Here is a 16897-nt window from a genome sequence, read left to right as displayed (position 1 = left end):
GAAAGTTGTGTAATTATTTTTCATAACAGGATTTTTACCTTTGTAAAAGAGGTAATGGAATGGGAGTACTCACGCTGACTTTTCGTATTTTCGGTAAAGCCAGGAAATTTTAAAGAATATATCCGGTTTTAAAAGAAGTGCCTGCCATGCATCAAAGTATTTCTGTATTTTTAAGACAATTTCATTTTCTGCAACAACAAAAAAATGCATGCATAAATAAAATTAAACTGATCCCCAAATATATGTGTGTGTGTGTATATATATATATATATATATATATATATATATATATATATATATATATATATATATATATATATATATATATATATATATATATAATTATTGTAATGCCATTTTTGCCACCATTTATTTTAGCCCTAATAGTCTTTGCTTATTGAAGAATGGTAAAGATGCAGCAAATATTTGATAAATTGCAATATCATATAAGTGAAATAGATAATTAAATGGATATTTGCTTACCCCTTCCACAAATTTATAATAATCTGTCTTCTGTGCTTTTGCTTTTTTGTTTCAATAATTTATCTAATGATGGTTTTGTCACCATCTTTGACTGTGCTTTCTTCCTCATGAACATTAGCTTCAGCTTAGTCTTTTTTCTTTACATATTTTGCTAGATTAACTATATTTCTTGAGATATTTCCCATATATATATATGATCACCTAACTGATTCTGCATGTACTTCTTATGAGCCTTCTTTTTTTTTATCTAAACAGCATGTGCTACTTCTCTGGAGAGCCATATTCAATTGCTTTCCTTGTTCCTGTACTCCCTTAAGTAATTTGTTCTATTGCACTAAACTATTTCCCAGTGAATGAAAAAAACAATCCGCTAGATTACGAGTTTTGCGGTAAGATGAAAAAGCAGCGTTAACAGGTCCTAACGCTGCTTTTTCACTACCGCTGCTATTACGAGTCTTGCAGGTTTAGGGGCACCGCACACTTTTTTGGCCTTACCGCAAACCGACTTACATAAACTTCGTAAACCCTTTTTTCTATGGGACTTCCATAGCGCCGGTATTACGAGTCTGTCCTGGGAGGCCAAAAAGTGAGCGGTACACCCTCTACCTCCAAGATTCCTAACGCATTCTAAAGTCAATAGTTATGAATTTTACACTACAACGCCGTAGCATAAAACTCATAACTAAAGTGCTAAAAAGTACACTAAAACCCATAAACTACCTATTAACCCCTAAACCGAGGCCCTCCCCCATCGCAAACACTATAATAAAAATTTAACCCCTAATCTGCAGCTAAGGACATCGCCGCCACTAGAATAAACATATTAACCCCTAAACTGCCGCACTCCCGCCTCGCAAACACTATTTGAATATTATTAACCTCTAATCTGCCGCCCCTAACATCGCCGCCACCTACATTATACTTATTAACCCCTAATCTGCCTCTCCGGACATCGCCACAACCTGCATTATATTTATTAACCCCTAATCTGCTGCCCCCAACATCGCCAACACCTACCTACATTTATTAACTCCTAATCTGCCGTCCCCAACATCGCCGCCACTATTCTAAATTTATTAACTCTTTAAACCTAAGTATAACCCTAACCCTAACACCCCCTAACTTAAATATAATTTAAATAAATCTAAATAAAATTACTATCAATAACTAAATAATTCCTATTTAAAACTAAATACTTACCTATAAAATAAACCCTAAACTAGCTACAATATAACTAATAGTTACATTGTATCTAGCTTAGGGTTTATTTTTATTTTACAGGCAAGTTTGTATTTATTTTAACTAGGTAGAAGAGTTACTAAATAGTTATTAACTATTTACTAACTACCTAGCTAAAATAAATACAAATTGACTTGTAAAATAAAATCTAACCGATGTTACACTACACACTACACTACACTACAATTAAATAAATTACCTACATTAAATACAATTAAATAAATTAAATTAAATTAGCTAAATCACAACAAGATCTTTAAACTAATTACACCTAATCTAATAGGCCTATCAAAATAAAAAAGCCCCCCCAAAATAAAAAAAAACCCTAGCCTAAACTAAACTACCAATAGCCCTTAAAAGGGCCTTTTGCAGGGCATTGCCCAAAAGAAATCAGCTCTTTTTCCTGTAAAAAAAATACAAACAACCCCCCAACAGTAAAACCCACCACCCACACAACCAACCACCCAAATAAAAGCCTAACTAAAAAACCTAAGCTCCCCATTGCCCTAAAAAGGGCATTTGGATGGGCATTGCCCTTAAAAGGGCATTTAGCTTTATTGCAGGCCCAAAGCCCTAACCTAAAAAATAAACCCACCCAATACACCCTTAAAGAAATCCTAACACTAACCCCCGAAGATTCACTTACCGGGAGAAGTCTTCATTCAAGCGGCAAGATGTCCTCAAGGAAGCCGGCAGAAGTGGTCCTCCAGATGGGCAGAAGTGGTCCTCCAGACGGCATCTTCTGTCTTCCTCCTTCCGACGCGGAGTGGCTCCATCTTCAAGACATCCGGCGCGGAGCATCCTCTTCAAACAACGTCTTCTTCGGAATGAATATCACTTTAAGTGACGTCATCCAAGATGGCGTCCCTTAGATTCCGATTGGCTGATAGAATTCTATCAGCCAATCGGAATTAAGGTAGAAAAAATCCTATTGGCTGATGCAATCAGCCAATAGGATTGAGCTGGCATTCTATTGGCTGTTCCAATCAGGATTTTTTCAACCTTAATTCCGATTGGCTGATAGAATTCTATCAGCCAATTGGAATCTAAGGGGCGCCATCTTGGATGACGTCACTTAAAGTGATATTCATTCCGAAGAAGACGTCGTTTGAAGAGGATGCTCCGCGCCGGATGTCTTGAAGATGGAGCCGCTCCGTGTCGGAAGGATGAAGATAGAAGATGCCATCTGGATGAAGACTTCTGCCCGTCTGGAGGACCACTTCTGCCCGTCTGGAGGACTACTTCTGCCGGCTTCCTTGAGGACATCTTGCCGCTTGGATGAAGATTTCTCCCGGTAAGTGAATCTTCGGGGGTTAGTGTTAGGATTTTTTTAAGGGTGTATTGGGTGGGTTTATTTTTTAGGTTAGGGCTTTGGGCCTGCAATAGAGCTAAATGCCCTTTTAAGGGCAATGCCCATCCAAATGCCCTTTTCAGGGCAATGGGGAGCTAAGTTTTTTTTAGTTAGGCTTTAATTTGGGTGGTTGGTTGTGTGGGTGGTGGGTTTTACTGTTGGGGGGGTTGTTTGTATTTTTTTTTACAGGTAAAAGAGCTGATTTCTTTGGGGCAATGCCCCGCAAAAGGCCCTTTTAAGGGCTATTGATAGTTTAGTTTTAGCTGTAGGTAAGTGAGCGGTGAGAAAAAAACTGCACGTTAGCACCGCATAGCTCATAACGCAAAACTCGTAATCTAGCCAAATGATTCTTAAAATGTTGGTTTAGCAAAGCTACATACTACCTGTGCCTGAAAATGAATTTTGATTGATTGATGATGATTTGAGTGGTTTTTAAATATATTTTTGCAGTGAGTTAAATGTCCCTATAAACATTAAATCTTACCATCCAAAGGAATTCTTAGAAACAGGTTGTTAGAGGTATCCAAAGTAATAAGTCTGATTAGCTTTAACACGTTAACATTCCCAAAATCATTTGTCATTTCTCCTAACTTTTCTAGGTAGAGTTTGGTTGATTGAATGCAGTAGTCTGTGGTCTGTATAAGGCCAGGTCCAGATAAAGCTGAAAGACACAATTAACTTTTTTATATTATCAGTATACAAGTGTCAAAAAGTTTATTAAAATACATAGGATTTTATAGGATTAACACTATTTGCAACACAAGATAAAAGATGCAGTAAAAAAATTAATAAGAAAAAGTGACTTTTTCTGTCTTGGCAAGATTTATATCAGAAATCAAGATGAACACTGTGGGGAATAAATCTCTATTAGGAGAACGAGGCTGCAACTTATCTCATCTTCTAGAACAGGATTTTAACAATTCTCATACTGTAAATCGTGAAACCTCTTCCTCCTTTGCAATAATAAAGTCACAATAATGTTACCAAAACTGAAAAAACACACTGCGGAGAATGAGGTATGTCTTTGGCCAATTTCTATTACTGCAAGAAGATGGTGACACAAGGTTCTAGATATTGGAAATCACTTTTTATAAAAACTGTTGCTCCTTCTTCACCAACAAAAAAGACAGAACAGCAAGTGGTGAAATCAGTCACAAATACACAATTGCCAACTGAAATTCCATTTATGAATGCGACAATCACGATAATGTGAGTGTGAATTAGAAAAAACATATACAGAACGCGATTGCTACACACAATTTCTAGATGTTGGGGTTGTGATTTACGTTTTCACACTTTTACTGCAGATTCCATTAGCTATACGGTATATCACATATTAAATACATATACACATGTAAATTTTAATATATATATATATATATATATATACTGTATATATATATATATATATATATATATATATATATATATATACACACACACACGTACAAATACATCTCTAAAATGGTGTCTGAGTCATTGTAGAGTGTCTTGTACATGTGCAACATAATAGACAAAATTCATATATTTTTTAAGAAAGGGACTCAGCTACTAGAAAATATTTTTTTTAGAGGTCTCTCGACATACCAGATGTTTTTATTGTGCATATAATGTAACATCCCTAAGCAAATCCCAATTATTATTTTTTTACTTTTTTGGAAAAGATCTGCTTTTTATTACTTTTTTATTACTTCACCATTTGAAAGAGCAGACAATTCTCTTTCAAATGAGGGGTCGTGGAGGTTTGTAGCTGCTAATGGAGCTGAGATCAAGGGCTTTGAAGACCCCCCAGTTCCCTTGCAGCAACCAGTCCATTCTGGTTCAGCCCCTTTGTGACATTACCTTGTGCGTATGTGGTGATGTCACTGACACTCCCATTAAGCTTGGGAGAGCCACCCACTAGGCCACCAATGATCTTTGGTCTGTAGTGCGGGAGATCACCAAAAACAGCTTTTGATCAGTGATCGCCATTCATGACAAAAAGGGCTCATCATGCACATCAAAGGGATTAAAATAAAGTATTACACTCATATATAAACATATTTAATAAAAAATATTAGTTTAATATTGAAAGATATGTTTTAAAAGGGATAAAAAGGGATATGTTATATGTCAAGGTGTTGGATTGGAAAGGGCTCCGAGGGGTATATACATGTCTAATTATTTGTATATGTGTATGTATACATGTCTATATAGTATCTGTTCAAAGGAGCGATAGCTCAAAGGAGTGACATAACAAAAGAGTGACATTTAAGCAATATACACAATGTGACACCTTCAAAAATAAAAAAAAAATATTTTAAAAAAGTGACAAATAAAAAATATATATATTTAAAAGGACTTAAGGGGTAGGGGATATGGTCAGGTAGTGTTAAAGGTAGTGTTAAAGGGACAGGGTATTAGGGGGTCAAGTAGTCTTACAAGATTGGGATTGGGGGTCTGGTAGTCTAAAAGGAATAGATTGCCTTAAAATTGAAGAGGGAGATAGTCTTAAATGGGTAGGAAAGATAACCCTAAAAGGTTAAAGGGAGATAGTATTAAAGGGAAATGGGGTTGTGGGACACACTTAAAGAGGCAGGGGATTAGGTAGTATTACAAAGAAGGGGTATAAGATAGATTGTCTTATAGGGGCTGGGGGATAAGGTAGTCTTAAAGGAACAAGGAAAGTGGTAAATAGGGGAAGTAGATTGACTTAAAGGTGTATTAGAAATAATATTTCAGGGAAAGAGATAAATACTCTTAAAGGTACAGGAAGATGACAGGTTCATATATGTGACAAGGTAGGGTGTTTATTGTTCTAAAGGGCCAGGAGTTATGGATTAGATAGTCTAAGGGTGATAAAGAACCAGCCATTACAATTGGCTGCATGCTCGCGGCAGCAGTTAGCATTTATAAAATTAACCAGAGAACAGGCCTCTGGTTAATTTTATAAATGTCCCCCAAATGCCCCCATACTTAAGTGGTAGTTTTCTTTTTTCTTTTTTTTTTTAATGTAGCATTTAAAGAAAACTAAAAAAAAATATGCACATATTAACACATAAATATATATGTATATAGTCATATATATTTACACTTTGCTGCAATCGCAAATATCACTTTTTCATAGAAGTCTATAGTAAAAGCGAGTTAGAGCGGTCACAATATCCAACCTCCAGATATTAGCACGCCCAGGTCTTTTGCTCTACTTGTAATCTAGGCCATTGTGTGCATGTGCATTTTTTCTCTTGCGTATTCACCTAGTGCAACCAGTTATGCCACTGTCAGCACTTGTAACTGTTTTAGAAATGTACTCAGTGGCGTAGCGTGGGGGGGGGCAACAGGGGCGGTTGCCCCGGGCGCATAATTCTGAGGGGCGCTTCCAGACTCAACTTAGCAAAGGGAAGAAGGGAGGCTAAAAAATCTGACAGGTGCCCAACTCTGTTCTGCGACCCGTCAGGAATGTTGTGATGTCACGGTCGCACATTCCATCGGGTTGCAGATTTTGATGAAGTGACTGTGAAGTGTGAACTGAAGTGTTATCCGGACCATTACCTGCTACATCACTTTGTCCATCCCATTCCTAGTGCGCAGGTCAGGAGGGAAGAAGAAGAAGAGCAGCAGAGTCAGAATGTCAAGCGCGCCGCGACTAAGGTAAGGTATCAGGACCGGACTTACTTATAGCTCTGCTTTTGCCTGATACTAGCAACGCGCAAAATGCAGCTTAATTATGGTTATATTATTACCCAACAAGTAAGTTCCCTTCCAACAAAGGACCCAGAGCGAGCTAGAATGCCATGCATTGGCCGGGGCACTTTTTAAGGATCTCTAAGCAGAGGGAGGGGGAGGAATCCTTAAAAATTGCAATAAATCTCTTTCAAATCCACCTACCCGTGGCACTGGTGGCAGCATGGCTGGGCTCTGCCTTTCTGTTAACCCCAGTTACCTAGTTAGTGGGAATGTGGGATGGTGGGGTGATCAGTGACCATACTTTCATGTTTGACCGGTTTACAACTTACGCCATCTTGTCCTTGCACAAAAAAAAGTATATTTGTGACAAAAATGAGACCTTGTTTCCTGTATTTGATTTTTCCCCTTCATGATCTTCCCAAGGCAGAAGTAGATTTAGGGATTTGTGTGCTGTCTGGCACCAGGATTGTGCTGCTCACCAGGCATTTCACTGTGTTTGTCTCCTATCATAGGAGTCCTATGAATTCACCATCTTGAAACTATTTCTTGCTGGACTCCTGAGGTGTGGACCGATTTTTAGGGTGTGGGTGCTCATTGCCTTTTTTATATACATTAAACCCACCCTTACTGCATTTAAAGTAAAAAAAATAACTATAATTTGTGTTGGTAAATAAATTTAACAGCACCCCCTAAATACCATACACCCTCCCCCCATATATGTATGTAATGCTGGGTTGTCTGTCCCATGCCCCTTTTATATTGATTACTTACAATTGTTATATTTATTAAGGTAGAATATATACCCCACTTTTATATGTCATTGGCACCCAAAAGACAGTCTGCCCAGCAGGGACAACCTTAAGTAACAGCTGCCAACCTGTGTGTCCCCTTTTCCTCTTTTTAACGACTTTTCAAAAACCTATTGCACCACATATACAATATGGGGTGCTGCAATGTGGGGGTGGGTGCACCCTGTGGTCTGCAGTATTTGTACCATGAAGTTTCACAGATAAGGGCGTCACCACCAGATGGGGGTTAAGGGGGGCTTTCCCCCATGTGTAAAACTAGAATAAATCTTCAAATATAATATTGTATATATTTGCCCAGCTCTGGAGAGCTGCAGGCTCCTAGATTCAAAGCATATTTGCCAATCCCATTCCCTACTGTACTGGTGGAAGAGACTCCGTCACTGCTAATGGGTTAGGGGGGGGGCGCAATACTTGCCTTGCCCTGGGCGCTGACAACCCACGCTACGCCACTGAATGTACTTACTAGTCTTATGTCCCTTTGAGAGATCCCCTGAGCCCTTTATGTCAACCAAGGGTTAAATTAGCCAGCATAATATTTAACAGCATCAATTAGCCAGCATAGCATTTAACAGCATCTATTTTGAGAAATTCAGACGTGGAAATAACTGAGTTCTGGAGATGAATATGTAGTTTTGTTTATCTCTGCAATGCAAATGTGTCATGATTTTACTGAATTCGGTCATGCTCTAAGAATTTTTTGCAGTCAACAGCTTGGTAAAAAAAACAAGACAGAGACTTAGCAGAACTGAGAGTAATTACCTGTTGGCAATTGGCACACTGATTTGCTAATAATATAATTGCTTTGCTAAATGCACACTGCCTAAATTGGACTTCTTTTGTAGTATCATTGTGCGGCTATGTAACAAAATAAAGAATCGTTCTTGTAAACAGAAAACAAAATGTATGCTTACCTGATATATTTCTTTCTTTCCGGATATGGAGAGTTCACTGCGTCATTCAATTACTAGTGGGAATATCACTCCTTGCCAGCAGGAGGAGGCAAAGAGCACCAAAGCAAAGCTGTTAAGTGTCACACCCCTACCCATAATCCCCATTCATTAGACCGAAGGGAAATGGAAAAGGAATAACACAAAGGTGTAGAGGTGCCTGAAGTTTAGTCAAAAACAACTGTCTTAATAAAGGGTGGGGTTGTGATATCCGGAAAGAAAGAAATTTATTAGGTAAGCATAAATTTTGTTTTCTTTCCTAAGATATAGAGAGTTTGCGACGTCATTCAATTACTAGTGGGAACCAATACCCAAGCTAGAGGACACAGAATGAACAGGGAGGAAGAACAAGACAGGCAGACCTAAACAGAAAGCACCCCTTCTTGAAGAACCTTTCTCCCAAAAGAGGCCTCAGCCGAGGCAAAAGTATCAAATTTGGAAAAAGTATTCAGAGAGGATCAAGATGTAGCTTTGCAAATCTGTTCCACAGAAGCTTAATTTTTGAAAGCCCAAGAAGTGGGGACAGTTCTAGTGGAATGAGCTGTAATTCTCTCAGGAGGCTGCTGTCCAGCAGTCTCATGAGCAAAACAAATTATACTTCTCAACCAGAAGGAAAGAGAAGTAGCAGTAGCCTTTTGACCCTTACGCTTTCCTAAGAAACAAACAAACAGGGCAGAAGACTAGTGAAATTCCTTAGTCGCCTGTAGGTAGAATTTTAAAGCAAGCACAACATCCAAGTTGTGCAACAGACGTTCTTTATGAGAAGAAGGATTGGGACAGAGAGAAGGAACAACAATTTCCTGAATATTTCTATTCAAAGCCACTTTAGGAAGAAACCCCAATTTAGTACGAAGAACCGCCCTATCTGCATGAAAGATAAGGTAAGTGAATTACACTGCAAAGATGAGAGTCCCAAAACTCTCCGAGCAGAAGAGATAACAATAAGAAACAAAACCTTCCAAGATAGAAACTTAATATCTATGGAATGCATTGGCTCAAACTGAGCCTGCTGCAAAACTTTAAGAACAAGATTAAGGCTCTAAGGAGGAGCAACAGGTTTAAACACAGGCCTGATTCTGACAAGGGCCTGACAAAAAGATTGAACATCTGGGACATCCGCCAGACGCTTGTATAACAAAATAGATAGTGCAGAAATCTGACCTTTCAGAGAGCTGAAAAGACAAAATTCTAGGAATTATGATGCTACTCCAAGAGTAGCCTTTCGATTCACACCAATAAAGGTATTTATGCCATACCTTATGGTAAATTTTTCGAGTAACAGGCTTGCGAGTCTGGATCATGGTCTCAATGACCAACTCAGAAAATCCACGCTTAGACAGAACTAAGCGTTCAATCTCCAAGCAATCAGTTTCATAGAAACGAGATTTGGATGGAGGAATGGACCCTGAATTAGAAGGTCCTTCTACAGAGGCAACCTCCAAGGTGGCCAAGATGACATCTTCACTAGGTCTGCATACCAGATCCTGCGAAGCCATGCAGGAGCTATTAGAATTGCTGATGCTCTCTCCTATTTGATACGAGCAATAACTCATGAAAGGAAGACAAACGCAGGAAACAGGTATGCTAAACCGAAAATCCCAAGGAACCGCCAGAGCATCTATCAGAGCGGCCTGAGGATCTCTTGACCTTGAACCGTACCTTGGAAGCTTGGCGTTCTGCTGAGATGCCATCAGATCCAACTCCAGCACCGCCCATTTGAGGGTTAACCTGGAGAATAACTTTGGATGGAGAACCCACTCCCCAGGATGAAAAGACTGTCCGCTTCCCAGTTGTCCACTCCAGGAATGTGGATGGCAGATAGACAACAATTGTGAGAATCCGCCCACTGAATAATCTGTGCCACCTCCTTCATGGCTAAGGAACTCAGAGTTCCTCCCTGGTAGTTGATGTAAGCCACTGAGGTGATGTTGTCCAACTGAAACCTGATAAACCGGGCTAAGGACAATTAAGGCTAAGCCATCAGAGCATTTTAAATCACTCTTAATTCCAAAATGTTTATGGGGAGAGCAGACTCCTTCCAAGTCCATAGTCCCTGCACCTTTAACGAGTCCCAGACTGCTCCCCAGCCTAGCAGGCTGGTGTCTGTTGTCGCAATCACCCAGGAAGGTCTCTGGAAGCAGGTGCCCTGAGTCAGATGGTCCTGAGAAAGCCACCACGGGAGAGAGTCTCTTGTCGACTGGTCTAGATATATCCTCTGAGACAGATCCAAATTGTCACCATTCCATTGTCTGAGCATGCATAATTGCAGAGCTCTCAAATGGAATCAAGCAAAGGGAATGATGTTCATGGAAGCGACCATCAGACCAATTACCTCCATACATTGAGACACTGATGGCCGAACAGTAGACTGTAGAGAGAAGCAAGAGGAGAGAATTCTGGATTTTCTGACCTCTGTCAGACAAATTTTCATAGATAGGGAATCTATTATGGTCCCTAAGAAAACCACCCTTGTAGCTGGAACAAGGGAACTCTTTTCCAGACACTTTCCAACTGTGGGAACATAGAAAAGACATCAAAATCTCTGTATGAGAGTTTGCTTGTTGAAAAGATGAAGCTTGAACCAATATGTCATCCAGGTAGGCGCCACTGCAATTCCCCAAGACCTGATCACTGCCAAGAGAGCCACAACAAAATTCTGGGAGCTGTGGCAAGGCCAAATGGAAGAGCCACAAACTGAAATTGTTTGTCTAGAAAGAAGAATCTCAGGAATTTGTGATGATCCCTGTGGATAGGAACTTGAAGATATGCCGCCTTCAGGTCTATGGTCATCATGAACTGACTCTCTTGGACCTAAGGAAGAATGGAATGAATGGTTTCCATTTTGAAGAACGGTACTCTGAGAAACTTGTTGAGGCACTTTAGGTCTAAAATGGGTCGAAAAGTTCCCTCATTTTTGGGCACCATGTACAGATTTGAATAGAATTCTAAACCCTGTTCCCTTACTGGAACTGGAACTGGAACAAACACTCGCAGGGAGGAAAGGTCCTGAACGCACTTCAAGAATGCCTCTCTTTTTACCTGGTCTGCAGATAATCTTGAGAGGTGAAATTTCCCCCTAGGGTGAAAGTTTTTAATTCTATTTTGTAACCCTGAGATACTATGTCCACAGCCCAAGGATCTGGGACATCTCGTCTCTACGCTTGACAAAACAGGGAAAGTCTGCCCCCCACTTGATCTGATCCCAGATCGGGGGCCAACCCTTCATGCTGACTTAGACTCAGCTGAGGGTTTCTTTGATTGCTTCCCTTTATTCCAAGAGTGATTGGGCTTCCAATAAGATTTGGACTGCTCCTGCTTGGAAGAGGAAGACTTTTGACCTTTGAAGTTACGAAATGAACGAAAATTTACATTGACGTCCTTTGAGTCTGTTCTGTTCTTCTTGTCTTGCGGTAGAAAAGAACCTTTTCCACCCGTAATATCAGAAATTATTTTTGCAAGACCAGATCCGAACAAGGTCTTACCCTTGTAAGGAAGCGCCAGAAACTTGGACTTAGAGGTAACATCAGCTGACCAAGATTTTAGCCACAATGCCCCATGGGCTAGGACAGTGAAGCCAGACATCTTGGCTCCCAGTCTAATAACTTGCATGTTAGCATCAGAAATAAAGGAATTGGCTAGTTTGAGAGCCTTAATCCTATCTTGTATCTCCTCCAACGAAGTCTCTACTAAAATTGATTCAGACAAGGCGTCGCACCAATAAGATGCCGCACTTGCTACTGTGGCAATACAAACTGCAGGTTGCCATTGAAGACTTTGATGAACATACATCTTCAAATAAGCTTCCAGCTTTTTGTTCCTGGTATCTTTAAAGGAGCAGCTATCCTCTATAGGGATCGTAGTTCTCTTAGCCAGAGTAGAAATAGCCCCTTCTACTTTAGGCACCGTGCACCAAGAATTTTTAATGGAGTCAGCAACTGGAAACAAGAAAAAACAGAGGCGCCGACATGGCCTAGTAATGCAAAGATAAGTGGCTCCAATAAACACAAATCCAGATGTATACTCACAAGAGCAATGCACCCTGTGGTGCTATTGATGCAGGCCGGAGCCTCGCAGTGGTCCAGCTCACTGTGGGATTGAAGTGGATACCCAGAAGATGTCCCTGAGGGGGTTGATAGTAGATATCCTATGTGGACACAAAGTATATGCACATAGCCCAATATTGTTAAGACAGAGAGACAAGTAAGTAAAGAATAAACTTACAAGATCCAATGCACCTCCAGGTGCATTAACAGCAGGCTGGGACCTAACAGTCACCCAGCAGACTGGAAAACTCCCAGCAGGTCCTGGTCTTTCTCAGAGGCGGACAGGAATCGCCGGGATTCAACCCGATCGAGTACGATCGGGTTGATTGACACCCCCTGCTGGTGGCCGATTGGCCGCCAGTCTGCAGGGGGTGGCATTGCACCAGCAGCTCACAAGAGCTGCTGGTGCAATGCTGAATACGGAGAGCGTATTGCTCTCCACATTCAGTGATGTCTGTCGGACCTGATCCGCACTGTCAGATCAGGTCCGACAGACATTTGTTAAATAGGCCCCCTAGTCTCAACATACATAATGTGCTTGCCCACTGCCAAAGAGAATCCTGTATAAAGGATTTTAAAAATGTCCCCATCTACTGCATATGAAATATTCTTCTGAAGTGCAAGTCTCCAAGACCTAGAAGACAAAAGCACTTACCTGCAGTCTAGCTGTCCGGCAGGAGACTGCTCACACGGCGTGAAAGGACACATACTCCTTACAGAGACCTGTAGAAAAAGAAAGAACAGAGTAACCAACTCTAGCTTTCTGTACCATGGGCATCAATGTGTTAGGAAACAAAGCAAGGACTACCTCACAACTTCCTAACTGCTTAAAAGCCACCACTACTCTGCTGAAGAGATTGACGTGGACTCAGCTAAACCCAAATCCTTACTTGCAGGGAAAGGAATTAATTTCTTCAGACACCAAACTTCACCTCCTCCATTGACAGAGACAAAGAGAATGATTGGGGATTATGGGTAGGGGAGTGACACTTAACAGCTTTGCGTTGGTGCTCTTTGCCTCCTCCTGCTGGCCAGGAGTGATATTCCCACTAGTAATTGAATGATGTCGTGGACTCTCCATATCTTAGGAAAGAAAAATGGTTTTAGACAATTATCTTTTTCTTTTTTTTTTAAAAAAAAATGTTTTCTTCAGCAAATACATTTCAATAATGCATAAATTCAGTGAATAAAATATTAGTGCAACTAGAACGCTTTTGATGTTAAATTTAAATTAAGAAAGTTCCTGCTGTTTGAATTCTATGTTCTTTTTTGTTGTTGCAGGAAACAGCACCTGCAGTTGATCATTCAGAGTAAAAGAAGTTCCACTTAAAGGGATACTGAACCCAATTTTTTTCTTTCATGATTCAGATAGAGCCTGCAATTTTAAGCAACTTTCCAATTTACTCCTATTATTAATTTTTCTTTGTTCTCTTGGTATCTTTATTTAAAAAAGCAGGAATGTAAGCTAACAAGCCTGCCCATTTTTGGTTCAGACTCTTGCGCTTGCTGATTGGTGGGTACATTTAGCCGCCAATCAGGTGCTGAACCAAAAATGGGCCCTCTCATAAGCTTACATTCCTGATATTTCAAATAAAGATACAAATAGAATGAAGAAATATTCTAATGTTTTCCTTCTAGTCTGGGTGTGAAGTTTTCTCTCAGCAGGTTGGATATTCTCTCTGAAGGTCTATTTACATTTCTTACCATTTAGGATTGTGGCTTTTCTTAAAAAAAAAAAGGAAACTGAGAATAATGGAATAGTATTTAAATCGTTCTAACAAAACCATTGGTTTAAATTTGCTTCAAGCCAAGAAATTTTAAGAACTCCAAGAAGTGTTATGATTGACATTTTGCAACCCTACCTGCAAGATCTTTTCCAGACAGTGCAATATTCACATAATTAAAGACATATCAAACCCAATTTGTTTTCTTTCATTATTTGGATAGAGCATGCCATTTTAAGCAACATTCTAATTTTATAGTCTAGGTAGGCCCACACAGGTGAAAATAACCCCTCCCCTAATTACACACACACAGGAAACAACAACAAAAAAAGGTTAGAAACAAACTTAAATAAAAACAGTTATTTTTAAAAATGCACCCCTTACACAGCAAACAATTTTAAAGTTCCCTCGTTTAGCTAACTGTTTTACTTAAACAGACAATCTTACTTTCACAGATAATCAATGCAGCAGACCAACTCCAAGAGTTACTACTTTACATTTTTAAAAAGGGAAGAGCAAAGGTATAGAACACAGTATGCCCCCGTGTGTGAAATAGTAATGTTACAAAACAAAAGTTACCTCTGTTAAAAAAGGGGCGGATCACCTTCCATAGAGAGGTGTTGCTATTGAATATGATCCCATTTTCATTCATGCCAATGCACTGTAAGCCAAGTTTGCTGCCAAACCGTGAAACATAGTGACTATGCTTCATCACATGACATGTTGCTGAAGATCTAAGGAGGAAAACATATGTATTCAGTTTTTGGTTCAATATTCATTAGAGTGAAAAGGGGGAAGTATGATTATTTAAAAACATAAAAAGCGAGTAAGAGGGGGTGTCCATAGTAAAGTCAAAACTGATCTTTCATGATTCACATAGAGAATGCAGTTTTAAACAACTTTCCAATGTATTTCTAGTATCTCATTTGCTTTGTTGAAAACCATACTTAAGTATGCTCAGGAGCAGCAAGACACTACTGGGAGCTAACTAGTGATTGGTGGCTGCACATGTATTCCTCTTGTTATTTGCTTACTTGATATGTTTAGCTCCCAGTAGTGCATTGCTTCTCCTTCAACAAAGGATACCAAAAGAATGAAGCAATATTGATACTAGGAGTAAATAGTAAACATATTAAAAATAGTATACTCTATTTGAATTGTAAAGGAAAAAAATGGGTTTAATGTCCCTTTAATTATAGGATAAAAATAAACAGCCATTATAGTAAGACACTGTCCGAATAGATCAATAAATATAATAGGTAGTGGCAAACAGATAAAAGAATTGTGAAGGCAATTAAATAGGGAGAAGAGGAAGCCATGAGACAGAAGTGTTGACATATGCTATACCAAGCATCTGTGCATCATTATTGAATCATATCTTTACTATTTGCATAAATGATATGTTGTTCTTTAAATAACATACACAGGCAATAATTTCATTATCGCTTTTAGGGGTTAGACATATATTAAAAGAAAGGAACTGGTCAAGAAATAGATGATTTTATTTTTACATGAAAATGTCCCTTTAAAGGGACAGGAAACCCAATAGTTTTATTTAATGATTCAGATAGAGCATATGATTTTAAACAGCTTTCCAAATTAATTCTATTAGCTAATTGTCTTCATTCTTGTGGTATCCTTTGTTGAAAGGCATATCTAGATAGTCTTAGGAGCTTTGAGCTAGCTGCTGATTGGTGGCTGAACTTGTGTGTCCATTTTCATTGACTTACAAATGTATTCAGCTAACTCCCAGGAGTGCATTGCTTCTTCTTTAATAAATTATACCAAAAGAATGAAGCAAAATTAATAACAGCTTAATTGGAAAGTTCTTTAAAACTGTAACATCTATTCAAGTTTCATGTCCCTTTAAGACTCCACTAGAAATAATTACAAAGTTTTACAGCAGTGTTAGTATTTAGATAGCCTGAACGTAGAAAAAAATAAACAGATGGAAAAACGGAAGCCAATAAAAGGTACCTAACAAAGCATTGATGAAATGTATGTTTCAGAGGAATTAAAGCTCTAGAACAATGGTTTGAAACTGATTGATTTATAGGATTGTTACTTGCTAGTACAGTTAAAGGTTCTAAACAAAAGTAATATATATCATCTAACTATCTAATCTTTCTATCTATCTATCTATCTATCTATCTATCTATGTATCATGTATTTTGTATCTATCTACACACACATATTTGAGCACTACAAAACCAGTATATCTATGCTAAACTATATGATCAAGTGAGGTCATGTACATTTTACTAGTGGTAGCAGGGGCGGAACTACAGGGGGTGACCTGCCACTGCCTGCACTGCACTGATATCATGTGAGTGTTGATCTGATGCTTCACTAGTGTCTCTGTCTCTGACTACAGGGGTTAGCGTTTCTGTTTTACCCATTGGCGTTTATGTGTGTGTGTGTGTGTGTGTGTGTGTATGTGACTGTGTGTGTATTTATGCATGTATGAGTGTGTGTGTGTATGTATGTATGTGTGTATGTATGTATGTGACTGTGTGTGTATTTATGCATTTATGTGTGTGTGTATATGTATGTACTGTATGTATGTGACTGTGTGTGCATTTATGCATGTATGTGTGTGTGTATGTATGTATGTGACTGTGTGTGTATTTATGCA

General features: G+C 39.1%; 1 protein-coding gene across 1 annotated transcript in view; it reads right to left on the bottom strand.

Moving 5' to 3' along the window:
• The window catches only part of LOC128665164 (aromatase), a 77434-nt gene that overhangs the window by 26234 nt on the left and 34303 nt on the right, over nucleotides 1-16897 (bottom strand). The window contains exons 3-5 of the mRNA XM_053719898.1: nucleotides 14842-14996; nucleotides 3558-3734; nucleotides 74-188 (exon numbers count right to left, since the gene is read on the bottom strand). Of these exons, the coding sequence (XP_053575873.1) occupies nucleotides 74-188; nucleotides 3558-3734; nucleotides 14842-14996 (447 nt within the window). The remainder of the gene's footprint in view (nucleotides 1-73; nucleotides 189-3557; nucleotides 3735-14841; nucleotides 14997-16897) is intronic.

The sequence above is a fragment of the Bombina bombina genome, chromosome 6 (genome assembly GCF_027579735.1).
Source record: "Bombina bombina isolate aBomBom1 chromosome 6, aBomBom1.pri, whole genome shotgun sequence".
NCBI lineage: Eukaryota > Metazoa > Chordata > Amphibia > Anura > Bombinatoridae > Bombina > Bombina bombina.
This window is presented reverse-complemented; position numbering and strand designations above follow the sequence as displayed.